This window comes from Oncorhynchus gorbuscha, linkage group LG19, assembly GCF_021184085.1.
Source record: "Oncorhynchus gorbuscha isolate QuinsamMale2020 ecotype Even-year linkage group LG19, OgorEven_v1.0, whole genome shotgun sequence".
Classification (NCBI taxonomy): domain Eukaryota; kingdom Metazoa; phylum Chordata; class Actinopteri; order Salmoniformes; family Salmonidae; genus Oncorhynchus; species Oncorhynchus gorbuscha.
This window is the reverse complement of record NC_060191.1, coordinates 48,580,111-48,597,962: the sequence shown is the minus strand read 5'-3', so window position 1 is coordinate 48,597,962 and position 17,852 is coordinate 48,580,111. Positions and strand designations below refer to the sequence as shown.

Genomic DNA, 17,852 nt, shown 5'->3' with positions numbered 1-17,852 from the left:
CACATCATCCTTCCAACAGACTGGTTGAGATGATGTTTTGCAACCTTTTCCCCAGGATTAGTCCTTCTAACCCAGACAAATATGTTGTGCTCCTTTTTCTGTTCCTCTGTCCTCACTAATACCATGGAAAAGGACAGGATGAGTCAGAACCATCTCATTCCCTACTGTTAGAACTACTGCTGTCTTAAAGGAAAAGAATACCCTTCATTATTCAGGGATTAGATTTGGACCTGTGGCTTGGTGTCCCGCCATTTCTCGTCTGAGAAAGTCAGAAAAAAGCCTTGATTTAGCTCAGACCCTCGCTCTGTCAGGGAACTGTGGTTTTGAGGAGTGACACCTGATGGGGGAGCTGTTTCTGTGTGTGTGTTGTGTGTTTCTGGGATGGTGGTCCCGTCCTGCTCTGTTTCCACTGGATTATCAGAAGTGTTCTGGACAGAATCTACTAACCCATGAGGTTGGTAGGCACGGCAAGCATGACACTGTACTGTACCGTTGGGTTTCTGGGTCTTGTGGTCTCGTAGCTGAGGCCCACTGAACAATCCACATCTCCCTCCCAAAGAGCTGAGGGAAAATCCTATTTGCAGACAGAAAAGTGGAGAGGTGTTCATTACAGCCAGAGATGGAGACTGAGAGAAGAGGAGAGCGGGATTTGATTTAGCTCGCCTGGGGCTCTAGTTTGGCAGAGTGTGTCCGAAGGTGCCAAATCCACCTAATTAATTGAGCGCTCCTAATGACAAAGAAAGGGAACAGAAAAGAACTGAGGTGGAGAAGGACTGTTAAGATTTCCCTTGTATTTAGTCTGTAGGGGCGGCAGACTTGCAGTGATCAGCAGGGTGGGGATGGAGGTGTCTGCTTCAGATGCCTAATCCCCAGGCAAGGGGTAGATGGAATCAGAATGCCAGGGATATTGGGGGTATGTATGTTGGTGTAGGTGCATATCAGAGTCTTAGAACTAGGAGGGGGCTCTTTGATGTTGTTGATTGATGGAATTACATGCACACACATTCCATTCAGTCTTCTCTTCCTTGTATAAGCAGTTCTGACTGGTTTGTTGTTGTTCGCTAGCTCTTCTACTAAGCAGCTGTCAAAATTAGCTACAAGTGGTTTGTCTGTCCAGCCTATCGTCATGGTAACATGGACCAGAAGGCCAAACATGTCTCACTCTGGCTCACTGCAGTTTAAACTGCCTCAATCCCAAGTCAACTCTAGTTTTTTCCATTCCTCACCATTCTCTTTAGCCTTTACAATCTCAGAGGGAACAATTTTATAAGTGATTCATAATTTGCTCTCAGACATACTGATACTTTGCAGCCAAAACTAAAAGGGGAAGTTATTTCTGCCCTGAGGAAATTAATTGTTCTCGACAAGCAATGAGTCAGTATGGGAGAGTGAGTTGCAGAGGCTCAGTGGGACGTTATGGGGAAAGGAGGATAACTAGTCAGTTGTCCAACTGAATGTATTCAACTGAATTGTGTCTTCCGCATTTAACCCAACCCCTCTTAATTTACTTTTTACAAATATTTTATTTAACTAGGCAAGTCAGTTAAGAACAAATTCTTATTTACAATGACAGCCTACCCAGGTGATGCTGGGCCGGTTGTGCGCCTCCCAATCATGGCTGGATGTGATGCAGCCTGGATTCGAACCAGGGACTGCAGTGACACCTTTTGCACTTAGATGCAGTGCCTTAGACTACTGCGCCACTCAGGAGCACCTTCCTGAGTGTCTCCCAGGGACATCCACGTCTTCGGCGTCCGGGGAACAGAGTTAAACTACCTTGCTCAGGCAGGGGCAGAACGACAGATTTTTACCTTGTCAGCTCTGGGATTCGATCCAGCAACCTTCTGGTTACTGGCCCAACACTCTAGTCACTAGGCTAGAGAGGCTCATTCACAAACCAACATTTGTTATCAATTACACGTAGCCTAGCCATTCATGCCAGAAAATGTTAACAGCATTGAGCTTGCATAGCTCAGTCACCATAGCCATTATTCAGCTAAGCACCAAACTTGTCCCATGTGCAGCTTGATGTCCCCACATGGTCAGGTCAGCTGTGGGGCTTTATGGTCGTCAACGAGGCAGCGGGTGGGGATCCGGCCGGGGGTCATGTGGATGGGTTATGGCTATTGTGTGTGTGTGTGTGTGTGTGTGTGTGTGTGTGTGTGTGTGTGTGTGTGTGTGTGTGTGTGTGTGTGTGTGTGTGTGTGTGTCCATGCAAATGTCTTATGTGTGTGTGTTGCAGATGTGTTACTGTAGCTCCTAGCATCTGGATGTACTTATTAGGAAGACTGAGACGGAATGGGAACCTCCTTGAGAAGCAAACATAACATAAATATTTCATCTAAACTCAGGGAGGTTTACTGCTTCAAGTTGGGTTCTCTGCTCTTTCATCTGCTGTGTATCCCTTCCTATCTTTTTTTGTTTCTCGGTTTTTCATACAATATATTTTATTGTCCACTTACATGGAAATGAATTTTGTGACCTAAGTATACAAAACGCAATATATTACATGCAGTACGGAAAACTCTCGATTACCCTCTTCCTCTCTCCCTCGCTTTCTCTTTCTCTGTTTGATGTGTTGCTGTTGCCTGTTCCCCAAAACAATATGAATATATCCTTTAACACTGGGTTATTGTGATGGTTACCATGTAATTTGGACACACGTGTGGCCCACCCAACCACAGAAATAGATTGACCAGAATGGACATACAAACCAATGCTCATTCTATTTCTATGGACCAAGCATCCAGCTGTATATACTGGATTCTCAATGGCTTTGCCCTCTCCTGTAATAAATCAGAACATATTTCTGTCCTTGTTATCATGGAGTACTTAGTTCAGACAATTGGCTACTTATTGTTGCCTTGCCTGTTTGCTTTCTTAACAAATGTATGTGATTGTTCAGCTAGGTACATATGAAGAATGCCTTGTATGCTGTTTTTTGCATGTTCAATAAGTCTTCATTCACTATTTCAGGGGGACCGAGTGGCACTGCGGTCTAAGGCACTGCATTGCACTGCTGGAGGCATCACTACAGACCCGGGTTTGATCCCGGGCTGTATCACAACCGGCCGTTATCGGGAGTCCCATAGGGCGGTGCACAATTAGCTCAGCGTCGTCCGAGCTTAGGGAGGGTTTGGCCGGGGTAGGCCGTCATTGTAAATAAGAATTTGTTCTTAACTCACTTTGCTTTGTTCAATAAATAAATAAATAATACATGTACAACCTAGGCTTACCCCATAAACTACAGGGTCTGTGGATAGGAGGAATGTGTGACTTGTCATTGTGGGTGTTACGAATCCCTTTTGGCCCGACAGTCTAGGGGGGATGGTAATGAGACCCGTAACATAACTCATGCAAATTATTATTGTGACAAAGTAAAAGTGTGCACGAAATAACCACGACAACAGAAATCTACCGTCAAACTCTAGGTTTATTTATAAACACACGGTAATGGGGGGAGCAGGAAAAGGGGCTGAGCTGGACCCAAGAAAAGAAACAAATATACAAAAACACACCCCTAAGCTGGACTAGCCTACTTTAACAACAGCTAACTAACTAACCAAAAATACAGTGGGTGGTCCGCCCAGTTCTAACTAGTGTATTTAACAAAGTTCACCTACGGGTAGTGTATGCATTTACATTTACATTACATTTAAGTCATTTAGCAGACGCTCTTATCCAGAGCGACTTATCCCATGGGCGATTTGTCTTGGTTTCCCCCTTTTCCCACCAGCAACAAACAAACACCATAACCAAAAACAATACTCACAGGTGATGACAAAGTGCTATGAGGTGCTTAAACAAAAGAGAGGATAAGACACAAAGCGAGAGTGAACCACAGAGACCTACAGACATGGCATTTACAGAGAGATTGAGCTCTAGAACAAACAAATGATGGGGTTTTTAAACCATGTGGAAGGAACTGTGATAGGATAGGAAGTAGGAGGAGGTGTGTCTTCTGATTGATGATTGATTGTTGACTGATTGGGGAGTGATGGTTTTCACCTGTGAGGGGAGAAGGAGAGAAAAGAAACACACACACAGGATACACACACACACAGGATAACTGTATCCGTAACAGTGGGGTACATCCACATCTCTTCATATCTGACCGTGAAGAAACCCCCCTCTAACCGCCCCCTGGCTTCCCTTCTCCTCTAAAAATCCCCAAATAGAGTCCACATGTGTGGCAGACTGCTCTATTTCTGCAGGGTTGAAATATGGCCTCTCCCCGTCTGGGACTGGGTTGGAACAGGGGATGGATGTGGGCGTAGTAAAGATAGCGATCTCAGCCAGGCAGAAGTGTGCTGGGCTGTGGTCTCCCCACTCCTTTCCCAATGCTTAGACGCTTTGGCGATTAGGCTAAATGTAGGAAATTAACATTCGGAGGAGAGAGGCCAGACAGGCTGGCTCACTGAGCAGCTTCTCTAGTCTAATTCTTTATCAAGGTCTTCAGACTATGGACTCTACTTAGTATGTGTGTCTGTGTGTGTTCTTGGTATTGGTTGTTTGATTGGGCCATAGGTTGTTGTGAATGAGGGGCTTTGGAATTAGTATTCTGGTGGGTTCTTAAGGTGGTTAGAGGTATTTTGTCTCTAGGGGCCTGTTTGAATCAAAATAACATCCTCCCTCCCTCCCTGAGGTAATCAAAGATCTGAGAGGGTTGGATTGGTGGAAGCAGTTACGGTTGAGACCTTTCTTTCACTTATTTAATCAGATATAGATCAGTCAATGGTAAGCTCAAGGAAGTAAGAAGAAAAGGAAGCATTTTGTAAAGTATTCAACGTATGTTGATGGTCCTGGCCAGTGGCAACCCTCAACAGGTCATGACCGACCAAGGTTCTCAGCTTCCTGCCCCTGACTTTCCTCACTTTTTCCTGGTAACAGATGGACTACATGATTATTATCAGAGCCTGTCCTCCATGCCTGCTGGTTTAACTGAAAGGTGCGTGTGTGCGCGACCTTGTCTGGCTCTGTGACCCTGTCATCATGCTAGGCCTCTAAACAGAATAGATGTGTGTTTGCATTTGCCCTGTTCGTCCACTTGCGTTTTTGAAGAGCCTTGTAAAAGTGGTACATTCCTTGGGCAGCTGGTGCCGGCTGTTAGGATTCCATCTGTGTGAGAAGGAGAGGAAAGGCCCCCCACAGACACAGACACCCCACGCTGGACCAGTGTTGGGACCAGCTACCCCCAATTACCCTGGCATTGGATGGCAGTGCCAAAGCCCAGCTCAGACCATCAAAGCCCAGCTGTGTGGCCTAAAAGGGAAACATAGCAATTAGTTTACTTCTCTGTGAAAGAAGCACCACTCTGTTCCCCTCCACTCTGATTGTTTCAAGAATTTGTGGCCAAACACTAGTTACTAGGCCTACATTTTGAGAGAGTTGGAGATTCATCTTTTGATCAGAGTTGCACTTTATTTGACATTTTTCTTTGCACCTCTCTCTATAAGCGATGTTATAACGCATGTCATGAGCATGTCCACAGGCTATTCCATTAGTCAGTCAGTCTATAACATGGGTTGTTGGGGTTCAAATCCATGTCTATTGGGTTGGGAATGAGTAGTTGGACATCTCTCTCTCTGTGCATCGGTTGGCAGTAGGGAGAGACCGCTCTTCTTACCAACTGGAATGTGAGAGCAAACTGTGGGAGATGTTTCTCATCCCCACGCCGTTCCTTCTGGTTTCTCATCACGCCATTTTCTTTGGTTTTCCATCCCCCTGATGAGGCGCTATAAATACGACCCGACGAGGAAGAGAGGAGAATAGCATGACTCCAGAATGTCCCTGGGTTTTCCTACTAAACCAGATATAGTGATTGGTTTGATTAGGCTGTAATCTCCAAACCCAGAGCCAAATTCTTGCGTGAACACTTGCTTCTGGCCTGCTGTAAGGAGAGACTAAATAGCCTGGTCCCAAGTCTATTTTGCTGTCTTGCCAACTCCTATGGCCATTGTCACGGCAAACAAACAGATCTGGTACCATGCTAGAAGATGATAAAGAAGTTGAAAAGAATCCCTCTTTGCCTTAATGCTAGATGTCAGCTTCATCTCAATGTGTCTGAAGAGATGTCTGCCAGAATGTTAACTTCTTTAGAGATTACTGGTACCTAAATGACATCTTTCAAACCTGTCTCTCTTTTTCTTTCTTTCTCTCTCTCCCAGGCACTGGCAGAGGCCCAGGTAGCCATCGGCCAGCTCTTTGGCAAAATCAAAGACATTAAGGACAAGGCTGAGAAATCTGAGCAAATGGTGAGCAAACAAACAAAACACAACCAGACCACCTCACAGGAGCCATCTTGTCTACCCTGTCTAAAGCTTCAGGGTGTGTGTGACTGAGGGTGCCCCCTGGGGACTCTGACATCCTCTTGGGACATGTAGTGTTGTTATGAGTGGAGGTAATTCTCCTGGTGTGTGTGGGTTAGACCTAAAATCCCCCAAATTCCCCACAAGAACAAGAAAACAAGAGAAATTCTCCACCGTGGGGACATTTCCCACGTCCCCAGGAGGACAAAAGCTATTTTAAGCTTAGGGGTTAGGTTTAGGGCTAGGGTTACAATTAGGATTAGGTTTACGGGATAGGATTTTGAATTGAAATGTATTTTAGGTCCCCAGAAGGGTAGAAGAACATTACGTTGGGGGGGTCGCAGGAAGGACGCTGGATTGGGTGGGTAGACAGGGAGAGGGGAACCCCTCCCTCAATGTGTATGTTGTAGCAATTATGTGTCAACTCAAACAGGTATGTCTTACTCTTCCATCTCCCTTCCACGCTCTCTCTCTCTCACCCTCACCTCCCCCTCTCTCTCATCCCTCGTCTCTCTCTCATCCCTCGTCTCTCTCTCACCCTCACCTCCCCCCTCTTTCTCATCCCTCGTCTCTCTCTCACCCTCACCTCCCCCTCTCTCATCCCTCGTCTCTCTCTCACCCTCACCTCCCCCCTCTTTCTCATCCCTCGTCTCTCTCTCTCTCATTTGTCCTCTCTCACCCCTTCTATCTCCTTTCTCTTTCCCTTCATCCTCTCTCTACCCCCCTCTCTCAGGTCAAAGAGATAACGCGGGACATCAAACAGCTGGACCATGCTAAGCGTCACCTGACCACCTCCATCACCACCCTCAACCACCTGCACATGCTGGCCGGGGGCGTTGACTCTCTAGAGTGGGTACTCACCTATGTGCCACCTATGGGCATGGAGGAAAGGGCCAACTGTTTGAAAAGCACCCATCGAGAAGTTACACAGGGATGACTCCGAAGTTAAATATTTGTGGGCAACTCAGACTTTCTTGTAATACATACGTTGTTGTCAATGGAAGATTTGTGTGAAAATGTACCTACATCAGTTGGCACATAGAAAGGAATACTAAAGACCATTGGAAACCATTGTGCACTTTTACTGCCTCAAGCCAAGGTGCTGGGTCTGTCTTAGTTTGACACATATACCATTGACTACATGTTGAAGTGGCTGATTGAGAACTTGTTCTCAACTAGCCTATCTGGTTAAATAAAGGTGAAATAAATCAAATAGAAATGCGTAGCCACTAGACAGGACTCTAAGCTAGATGATGTGTTCTGTGTGTGTCCCAGGGCCATGACGAGGAGGAGGCAGTATGGCGAGGTGGCTAACCTGCTACAGGGGGTGGTCAACGTGCTGGAGCACTTCCACAAATACATGGGCATCCCTCAGATCAGACAGCTCTCAGAGAGGTAACCACACATGCACACACACGCCATGCTCAAACACATTCCCTTTCTGAACTGACCATAACACTGTGCAAGTAATACTGTAGGGAAACAATCAGTATTTCAAACAAACACAGCTCAATCTTGCATGCATCATACTGTATTTCCCAGTCACCTCAATTTTCCTGTCATTATTGTATTCATCCCTAACGCCACTGTTTTGTTATTATTGGTGCTCTCCCTAACCGTAGCGTTATTTTATTTAAACGGGAAGTCACATTGAAATTAAACATTTTACAAGAGCCCTGTACACATTACAAGAAAAACAGAATATTTAAACTACATACACACATATATGTGTGTGTGTGTGTGTGTGTGTGTGTGTGTGTGTGTGTGTGTGTGTGTGTGTGTGTGTGTGTGTGTGTGTGTGTGTGTGTGTGTGTGTGTGTGTGTGTGTGTGTGTGTGTGTGTGTGTGTGTGTGTGTGTGAAACAATATAATTCAGCACAATAAACAATAATAAAAGCAATCACATTCAACTACAAAGAGATCCTCAATCAATAATTTAGACTGCAGCCAGGCCAAGCCTGTAGATCCCAGAGGTATTCTGTTGTGCTCATCAGAATCAGATCCTGTTTAATATTTACTGAGGAGAGGAGGCTGCAGGCTGCTGAAATACACAGGAAGGAATGTACTAAATAGGAACTTTTTTTATGCAGACATTTATTTCCACTGAGGGCTCGGGCTTTCCTTCTGCTGGGAGTGTGTGTGTGTGTGTGTGTGTGTGTGTGTGTGTGTGTGTGTGTGTGTGTGTGTGTGTGTGTGTGTGTGTGTGTGTGTGTGTGTGTGTGTGTGTGTGTGTGTGTGTGTGTGTGTGTGTGTGTGTGTGTGTGTGTGTGTGTGTGTGTGTGTGTGTGTGTGTGTGTGTGTGTGCCAGATAGGAAAATTGTGTTTGAGAGAGAACGAGTGTTTCTTTGTGTGTGATTGAAAAGTAGGCCTTTGTTCTCCCTCTTCTATCCCCTTCACAGGATCAGTTGTGGGTTGTGTTAAGCACTAGTCCAGACCCCATACCAGAGTACGGTCTGTGTTCAGCCCTCAACCCAGCTAGTCCCTGTGTCTCTGGCCGGGGGAGCTAGCTAGGCTATCTGCTCTGTTTGCCTTGGAGTGGATGATAAGAACATGAATTTAGGAGAGTAAGGAAGTGTGTTTGTGTGTGTGTGGGAGGGAGGGGTCATTTTAATGTTTTTTTTATTCCATAAACTTTGATGTTTTTCCAGGCTTGTGTCTGTGTGTCCAATATCATTCAAAGCCACCCACACACTCTCTGACCGCCACTGCTTTGTTATCTGGAAAAGGGTAAATGGGAGAAAAAAATAAACAGTCTTCAGAAGAAATTGACAAACATATATGGAGGGATGACCAGACAGAAGGACAGCTGTAGCGTGGGTCTGACTGATTGTCGGGGGCATCTGCAGGGCACTGCCTGCCCTGTGGCATGGTATCCATCTTGTTTATTCTGGAAGGTTCTTCTTGTTGCTCTAGGATTGGACTCAAAATGCCCTACCAAATTCACTCATCACATTAGGCCAGTGGTTCTAGTTCTCACCATGGGTATGTGCCTGTGTGTCTTCTCCTCTTAAGCCAGTGGTTCTGGTTCCCACCATAGAACTATGTGATTTACTGTGTGACCCAATAAAGACTTCTGGAATATCTATGACCCAATTAGTTAACACAACCACTGGCCCAAGTCATGCCAGTTTTGCCACGGCCTGAAACCAGTCAGTCACGACTTACCAGTGGGTCCCTCTCAACCTAGCTACCATTTGCGAAACCGTTGCATTTTTTAAATATCTACAGTTATGCTACACCAGCTCTATACCCAGTTCCAGCTTTCATGATGGCAATGTTTTCTCAATGTTTCTCCACTGTTTGTGTCATCCACAGGGTGAAAGCAGCCCAAAGTGAGCTGGGGACTCAGATCCTGGCAGACTTCGAAGAGGCCTTCCCCGCTCAGGGGTCAAAGGTGAATATTTTTGTTTTATGAATGCCTTGTGTGTTATCATATGAGCTTCATTAAACAATTGTATATGTATGACTATACATTATATAATGTATATTATAATTGTGTGTGTGTTACCCCAAGGTATTTTGTGTGTGTACTCTATATCCCCAGAGAGCAGGGGGACCCAGTAATGTTCTGAGAGATGCCTGTCTGGTGGCCAACGTCTTGGACCCTCGCATCAAACAGGAGATCATCAAGAAGTTCATCAGACAGCACCTCTCTGAGTACATGGTGCTCTTCCAGGAGAACCAGGACGTGAGTTTCAGTTTATTGTACTGCTAAGCATTAAAGTGGAACTGACAGCGTTTTAGCAACATAATCTTATTCAAATCTGATCATAAACACCCCCAGGAAGAATACAATTTTCTGACAAGCAAGCACTTTCATAAATTCATAGAATGTTTGGGAATGACATCCAGTAAGGCATTTGTGAAAATGTTGCCATGCGTTTGGACAATTAATGGACACTGCAGCAAATAATAGCTAATAAAAACATCTGTCTTGTCCATGACCGGAGTCTATGCATAGCCAATCAGAGCCACAGTAGGCCTATGTGTTAACAAGCCATTTGCCACACGGGCCTGCCATCATTCACTTTGAACTGGACTGTGTTTACAGGGTGGTAGCAACAGCACAGCTTTAGATCATTAGAATGCATTTGCCAAAAGCCACAAAATACACCTGAATGGATTTCTGCAAATATGTAAATGCCATGGGAGTCCTCTTACATTAGGGAACTACAGTCTTATTGATCAAAAAACATGAAAAGGTAGGCTCTCTCAGTTGCCTATGCACATCAACAAGATCAACAACTAACACTAGTCAGAGGGAGAAGAGCTAAAATCTAATGAGGGAACATTAGGTAAACCCTTTCAAACATTTTAGCTAGTTGGCTGTCAAAATTGCACTGATAAGCGATGGGGATGCGTGTGTGTGTGTACCCTGCTCATCGTTCTGCAGCTTGCCTGCTAATGCATGCTTTTTCCTTGATGAAAACCTGCTCCAGAGTGCTCGGGACCTTCCAACAGGACAAAGACCCTAAGCACACAGCCAAGACAACGCAGGATTGGCTTTTGGACAAGTCTGAATGTCCTTGATTGGCCCAACCAGAGTCGGGACTTGAACCAGATCGAACATCTCTGGAGAGACCTGAAAATAGCTGTGCAGCAGCGCTCCCCATCCAATCTGACAGAGCTTGAGAGGATCTGCACAGAAGAATGTGAGAAACTCACCAAATACAGGTGTGCCAAGCTTGTAGCGTCATACCCAAGAAGACTCGAAGCTCTAATCGCTGCCAAAAAAAAACAAAAAAACAGTTTGCTTTGTCCTTATGGGGTATTGTGTGTAGTTTGAGGGAGGAAATAACTATTTTATAAATGTTAGATTAAGGCTGTAATAATATATAATATATATAATATATGCCATTTAGCAGACGCTTTTATCCAAAGCGACTTACAGTCATGTGTGCATACATTCTACGTATGGGTGGTTCCGGGAATCGAACCCACTACCCTGGCGTTACAAGCGCCATGCTCTACCAACTGAGCTACAGTTGGTAATGTAACAAAAGGTGGAAAAGTTATTGGTCTGAGAACTTTCTGAATGCACTGTCGATGACTCAACTGTTGACTTATTTACAGGACTTGTTTGACATGTGCCCTAGCCTATTAGCCACATAATGACTGACTTGTGGTCATTGCCTTTCCTAGTTTGATTCTATTGACATTCCCAGCCTTAGTTGCAGTCGTTCGTTTTTGTTCAAAATATTGAGTCATTGAAATGATATGTCCTGAATGGGTGGCGGCAGCAAACCATATACCAGGTCAGCTGTGATTTACGAACTGATAGCAATATTGTTTTGGACTACCAAAACATGTATTGGTGAATTATATTAATCATGCATTGAACTGCATCCACCTATTCTGCCAATAATGCCTCACTGTACATCAGGTTATATTTTACTCAAAATTACATATCTTTAAAACCTCTTATAAAGTTGGTTTTGAAGAATGAACTTGGAATTTGATCTTTTTCCAGTTACACTTTAATCTAAGGCGTCCATTTTGGGCCCACTACACAAGGGATTTTGGGTAGGTACAAATGGGGATAAGTGACATTTATTTATATTTTTTTTACATCCCAGTATTTGTTCCTTTGTAGATCATGTGAATCATAATTGAGATGTACATTGACTGATCTTTAATAATGCTAGTGTTGTGACAGTATGTCTGTGGACCCTCCACCTGAAAGTGTGTTTGTCCACTGACCCAGGTAGCTTGGCTGGATAAGATCGACCGGCGCTACGCCTGGATTAAGCGTCAGCTGGTGGACTATGAGGAGAAGTACGGACGCATGTTTCCTGAAGAGTGGTGTATGACCGAACGCATCGCTGTAGAGTTCTGCCACATCACCAGGTACCCACACACACACCCCCTGTGCTGGAAACTGTTGAGACAGCCAGTGCCTCACTGTCTACACATTCTATCAACTATTGTAATAGTTGTGCTCTATCATCCCCTAATAAAATGTATGAGCTGGAGCACAGAGAATTATTCTGTGTGGAGGTGCTGACTAACGGCAAATAAACTGTAAGCCACTATATACAAATAAATAGTTGCACACACTCTCTATACCTAGAGAGTTTTACCCAATAAGTTACTGGGAGTTATTTATATATGTGTGTGTGTGCGACTCTTTATTTCTTTTGATAGCTCCTCTATTATCCCAACACTATTCAGTAGACAGTTGATTTAGTCTTTGTTAGCCTACATGAGCACTGACCTGCGATCAGTCATTCATGCTGCAATGTGACGTATTGACGACCCTATGTGTCTCTGTCATCCAGGACAGAGCTGGCCAAAGTAATGCGGACGCGGGACAAAGAGATCGAGGTCAAGCTGCTTCTGTTTGCCATTCAGAGGACCACCAACTTCGAGGGGCTGCTCGCCAAGCGCTTCTCTGGGTGCACCCTCACCAACGGGCCCGGGGTTAGACACACACACACACACACACACACACACACACACACACACACACACACACACACACACACACACACACACACACACACACACACACACACACACACACACACACACACACACACACACACACACACTGCATTCGGAAAGTTTTCATACCCTTTGACTTTTTCAAAATGTTGTTACATTACAGCCTTATTCTAAAATGGATTAAATAGTTTTTTTCATCAAACTACACACAATACCCAAAATGACAAAGTAAATACAGTTTTCTTTCAAACTTTTTACATACGTATTCAGACCCTTTACTCAGTACTTTGTTGAAGCACATTTGGCAGCGATTACAGCCTTGAGTCTTTTTGGGTATGATGCTACTAGCTTAGCACACCTGTATTTGGGGAGTTTCTACCACTCTTCTCTGCAGACCCTCTCAAGCTCTGTCAGTGTCAGGTTGGATGGGGAGCGTTGCTGTACAGCTATTTTCAGATCTCTCCAGAGATGTTTGATCGGGTTCAAGTCCGGGTTCTAGCTGGGCCAATCAAGGACATTTGGAGACTTGTCCCAAAGCCAATCCTGCGTTGTCTTGGCTGTGTGCTTAGGGTTGTTGTCCTGTTGGAAGGTGAACCTTCGCCCAAGTCTGAGGTCCTGAGCGCTTGGGAGCAGGTTTTTATCAAGGATCTCTCTGTACTTTACTCCGTTTATCTTTCCCTCGATCCTGACTAGTCTCCGAGACCCTGTCACTGAAAAACATCCCCACAGCATGATGCTGCCACCACCATGCTTCACCGTAAGGATGGTGCCAGAGGTGAAGCTTGCCATTCAGACCAAAGAGTTCAATCTTGGTTTCATCAGACCAGAGAATCTTGTTTCTCATGGTTTGAGAGTCCTTCAAGGTGCCTTCTGGCAAACTCCAAGCGGGCTATCATGTGCTTTTTACTGAGGAATGGCTTTCATCTACTCACTCTACCATAAAGGCCTGATTGGTGGAGAACTGCAGAGATGGTTGTCCTTCTGGAAGGTTCTCCCATCTCCTCGGACGAACTCTGGAGCTCTTTCAGAGTGACCATCAGGGTCTTGGTCACTTCCCTGACCAAAGCCCTTCTCCCCCCATTTGCTCAGTTTGGCCAGGCAGCCAGCTCTAGGAAGAGTCTTGGTGGTTCCAAACTTGACACAATCTTGTCTCGGAGCTCTACGGACAATTCGTTCGACCTCATGGCTTGGTTTTTGCTCTGACATGTACTGTCAACTGTGGGACCTTATATAGACAGGTGTATGCCTTTCCAAATCATGTCCAATCAATTGAATTTAGCACAGGTGGACTCCAATCAAGTTGTAGAAACATCTCAAGGATGATAATTTGAAACAGGATACACCGAAGCTCAATTTTGAGTCTCATAGCAAAGGGTCTGAATACATATGTAAATAAAGTATTTCTTTTTTTTATTTTTAATACATTTGCAAAAATTTCTAAACCTGTTTTCACTTTGTCATTATGGGGTATTGTGTTCAGATTGATGAGGAAAATGTTTTTTTTAATCCATTTTAGAATAAGGCTATAGCGTAACAAAGTGGAAAGTCAAGGGGTCTGAATACTTTCAGAATGTGCTGTATACACACACATACACACACCATTGGGCCATCATTGTTGACTGTAGTGTTGTTTTCAGGTGAAAAAGCCTGAGCCACCACTGGAGTCCACCAACCCTTTCCTGGAGGACGAGGTTGGAGATGATGGTTCAGAGATGGAGGAGGATCTGGATAGGGTAAGACATGTTTGAGATGATCCTTTGACCCGGTCTGAACTTCGATCTTGATAGGCATAAGCTGACCTTCTGAGGTTATTTCCTGTGTCATGTTGACTCATGATTGGAATATCTCTTGGAGGATCTCAGTAGGACCATTTTAAGGAATGACTTTGGAAAAATATACTCATCCCCAAAGAGAGAAATCATGAGTATTAACTACATTCTACATTGTTGACCATTTTCCGCTCCCCAGCCCAAGAAGCACAAGGCTCCTGACAACCCCTTCCATGGCATCATTTCCAAGTGCTTTGAGCCTCACCTCTATGTCTACATCGAGTCTCAGGACAAGTAAGTTGTGTGTGTGTGTGCGCGGCCTGTTTTTCTTTCTGTCTCTCTGCTGAGGCAGAAATGGTTCCTATTAGCTGCATGACCACAGACGCTGAGAAAGATGGATTGAAAAGTGCTGCTGCAGCAGTTCGTTCTTTTCTCTCTTTACTCCTCCGCTTTTTCTCCCACTTTCTCCTCTTTGTTTCTCTCTCCCACTCTATTTCTCTCTCTCACACTATTTCCCCCCACCACAGACGTGGGGTCTCTCCAGGAACATGGTTCTGGGGCTTGTCTGTCTCGTTGCGGCCCCTAGTATTGGATATCTGGTGTGTTTAGTGCTGACTGGGCCTTACATGATCTGGCTATGGTTTTCTGTCACAACAGACAGGGCCAGACAATTCTACAACAGAGATTTCCAAAGCAGCTTGTCTCAATGGATACAACAGGAGAGTGAATAGTGACCTGATTGTTCATACAAAGTAGATTTTGTTTTCTGTCCTTGGCTTCATTTTACAGTAACAGTGGATGGGCAGGGGTAAAGTACTAGATATTAACAGCCATGTAGACATTGAAATCAAAGGACAGTGAATACAGCTGCAATAGAGAGAGAATCTCCTACCCTGTCTGTCTCTTCCTCTTCTCTTTTATCATTACTGATGTGTGTGGCAGGTTGGCATTTGTCATGAATCTTGCTCTGGAAGCAGCTCTGCAGAGTGGTTGCTATCTGGCACAGCCACAAAGCCATAAATATTTGATTTTATACCTAACCACACTGCTAACCCTCAGGCCAAACCTTCAATTGAGAACAAAATGCTCATTTTTTGTTTTCAGAAATTTTTACGATCGAGACTATTTTGACTTTGCAGCTGGGCCATCTAGTGTAAATCGCTCAGTTCTACCTCCAGGGCAAGATTCATGGCAATAAATGTCAACCTGTGTGTGCTGGTGTCTAGGGGTCATCACTGAGCTGTGTGTGTTACTATTCTCAGGAACCTAGGGGAGATGATTGACCGTTTTGTGTCAGACTTCCGGGCGCAGGGCCCCCCTAAGGCGGGCACGGAGGACGGGGGAGCAGTGCTGCCCAGCTGTGCTGACCTGTTTGTCTACTATAAGAAGTGCATGGTGCAGTGCTCCCAGCTCAGCACAGGAGAACCTATGATCGCCCTCACCACCATCTTCCAGAAGTACCTCAGAGAGTATGCCTGGAAGATACTGTCTGGAAACCTGCCCAAGTAATTTACCTATATAATGATATGATGATCAGATGTATTTGTGAGGATGTAGGTCTAGTGATGATTTAGTAAGTGCTTTTTATTCATGCTGCTCACATACTGTGTTGGGCCCTAGAACCAGGAATGCAAGTTGCAGTACTTCCAGTATGGATTCCGGAAGGACACTGTGTACTCTGGTTTTCATTCAAACCATTTTCTGGATGGTTTCTGGCTTTGTTAGGAACATATTCTGACACAGGTGGCACTATGACAACCAGTATAAACTGTGGCCTACTAGGAGCTGGACTTGGACAAATGCTTCTGTCAAAGCAAGATTCAAATTCTTATGGATGATATATGCTGTCATCGGCTTCAATTCCCTTTTTGATGAAGGAATCTGCCAAAGTGTGTTAATTCAGAAGAGTGATCCATCATTCTCAGGGGTTTGTTTGATCATTTTACGTGTTTAGTCGTCATTGTGTTTGATCGTCTTTGTTTGTATGTCATGTGGTTTCTTGAGGTGTTTACATCGCGGTGAGGCCTAATACTTCATGAGCGAAAACATCTTTGGCTCGATGGCCACATAAGCCCTATTATTCACCGGGGTTGATACACACACACCCACACAGACCTCTTGTGTGGCGTAGTGTATGTATTGTCTTGTGGAGTTTTAATGCTGGCTCTTCTGGGGGGTTGGAGCTGTGTTGTGGTTTTCCCAGAAGTTTCGGTTGTGGCATTTAATAATGAGAGGGAGGCGGTTTAGCCATGGTAACACTGCCCCCCCTGTCTGTCTGTGTGTATGTTTCTGGCTGTGTCCTCAGTTATCCAAAACTTTCTTTGAATAATAACCTATAACTAGGTCCAGGAGTTTCTCCTTGTCAGTTCACACTAGGTCCCAGTGTTTTCCCTTTAGAGCTCATGTGTGCAGACTTCTGTCTTTAATTCATGAGAAAAGGAAGCTAGTTAAAACTATTTAGATGCTTTGTCTCTCTCGGTCTCTGTCTCTCAGGACTAGCAGTAATAGTGGAGGACTGACCATCAAGAGTCTACTGCAGGAGAAGGAGGGTTCGGAGGCTGCTAAGTTCAATGTAGAGGAGCTGTGTCTCATCTGTAGCATCCTCAGTACTGCGGAGTACTGTCTAGCCACCACACAGCAGGTTAGAACACACACACACACACACACACACACTCAAACGGGTCTAGACTTAACGTTAAACCTATTCTGTGTCAGTTGGAGGAGAAGCTGAAGGAGAAGGTGGATAAGACTCTGGTGGAGAGAATCAACCTGACTGGAGAGATGGACACCTTCAGCAAGTATGCACCAAATCCTAACCTTCACTATAGGGGCAACTTCTGCCAACTCAAAATGAACAATAGTTTAGGAGATTAATTGGATGTGAAGTCCATGACTGTAAACTCTCTCTCTGCGTCGATCAGTGTGATTTCCAACAGTATCCAGTTGCTTGTTCAGGACCTGGACGCTGCCTGTGATCCTGCTCTCTCTGCCATGTGCAAGGTGGGACACCCACTGCATTCCTCCATCCCTCTTCTCATGCTGTCATATTATATTTTCACTTTCAACCATTCTCTCTTGGTCTCCCCCCCTCTAGATGCCATGGCAGAGTGTAGAACATGTAGGTGACCAAAGTCCCTACGTGACGTCAGTCATCATGCACATCAAACAGAACGTCCCCATCATCAGAGGGAACCTGGCCTCCACACGAAAATACTTCACCCAGTTCTGCATCAAGTTCACCAAGTGAGTTACTACCCTCTTCACTGTTCGTCAATATGTGTGACGAAGACTTGGTACTCCCATTGACAAGACAATTGATTTCGAGATTTAGA

At 44.8% G+C, this 17,852-nt stretch overlaps 1 protein-coding gene across 2 annotated transcripts in view; it reads left to right on the top strand.

The window, feature by feature from the left end:
- Positions 1-17,852, top strand: part of LOC124004818 (vacuolar protein sorting-associated protein 53 homolog) — a 32,655-nt gene that overhangs the window by 5,753 nt on the left and 9,050 nt on the right. For both annotated transcript variants that reach the window (XM_046313629.1, XM_046313628.1), the window contains 14 exons: positions 6,168-6,254; positions 7,042-7,157; positions 7,584-7,703; positions 9,623-9,701; positions 9,852-9,995; positions 12,012-12,154; positions 12,586-12,727; positions 14,389-14,484; positions 14,720-14,814; positions 15,783-16,025; positions 17,014-17,161; positions 17,236-17,318; positions 17,442-17,520; positions 17,615-17,763. In XM_046313629.1, coding sequence (XP_046169585.1) covers positions 6,168-6,254; positions 7,042-7,157; positions 7,584-7,703; positions 9,623-9,701; positions 9,852-9,995; positions 12,012-12,154; positions 12,586-12,727; positions 14,389-14,484; positions 14,720-14,814; positions 15,783-16,025; positions 17,014-17,161; positions 17,236-17,318; positions 17,442-17,520; positions 17,615-17,763 — 1,724 coding nt within the window. The remainder of the gene's footprint in view (positions 1-6,167; positions 6,255-7,041; positions 7,158-7,583; positions 7,704-9,622; positions 9,702-9,851; positions 9,996-12,011; positions 12,155-12,585; positions 12,728-14,388; positions 14,485-14,719; positions 14,815-15,782; positions 16,026-17,013; positions 17,162-17,235; positions 17,319-17,441; positions 17,521-17,614; positions 17,764-17,852) is intronic.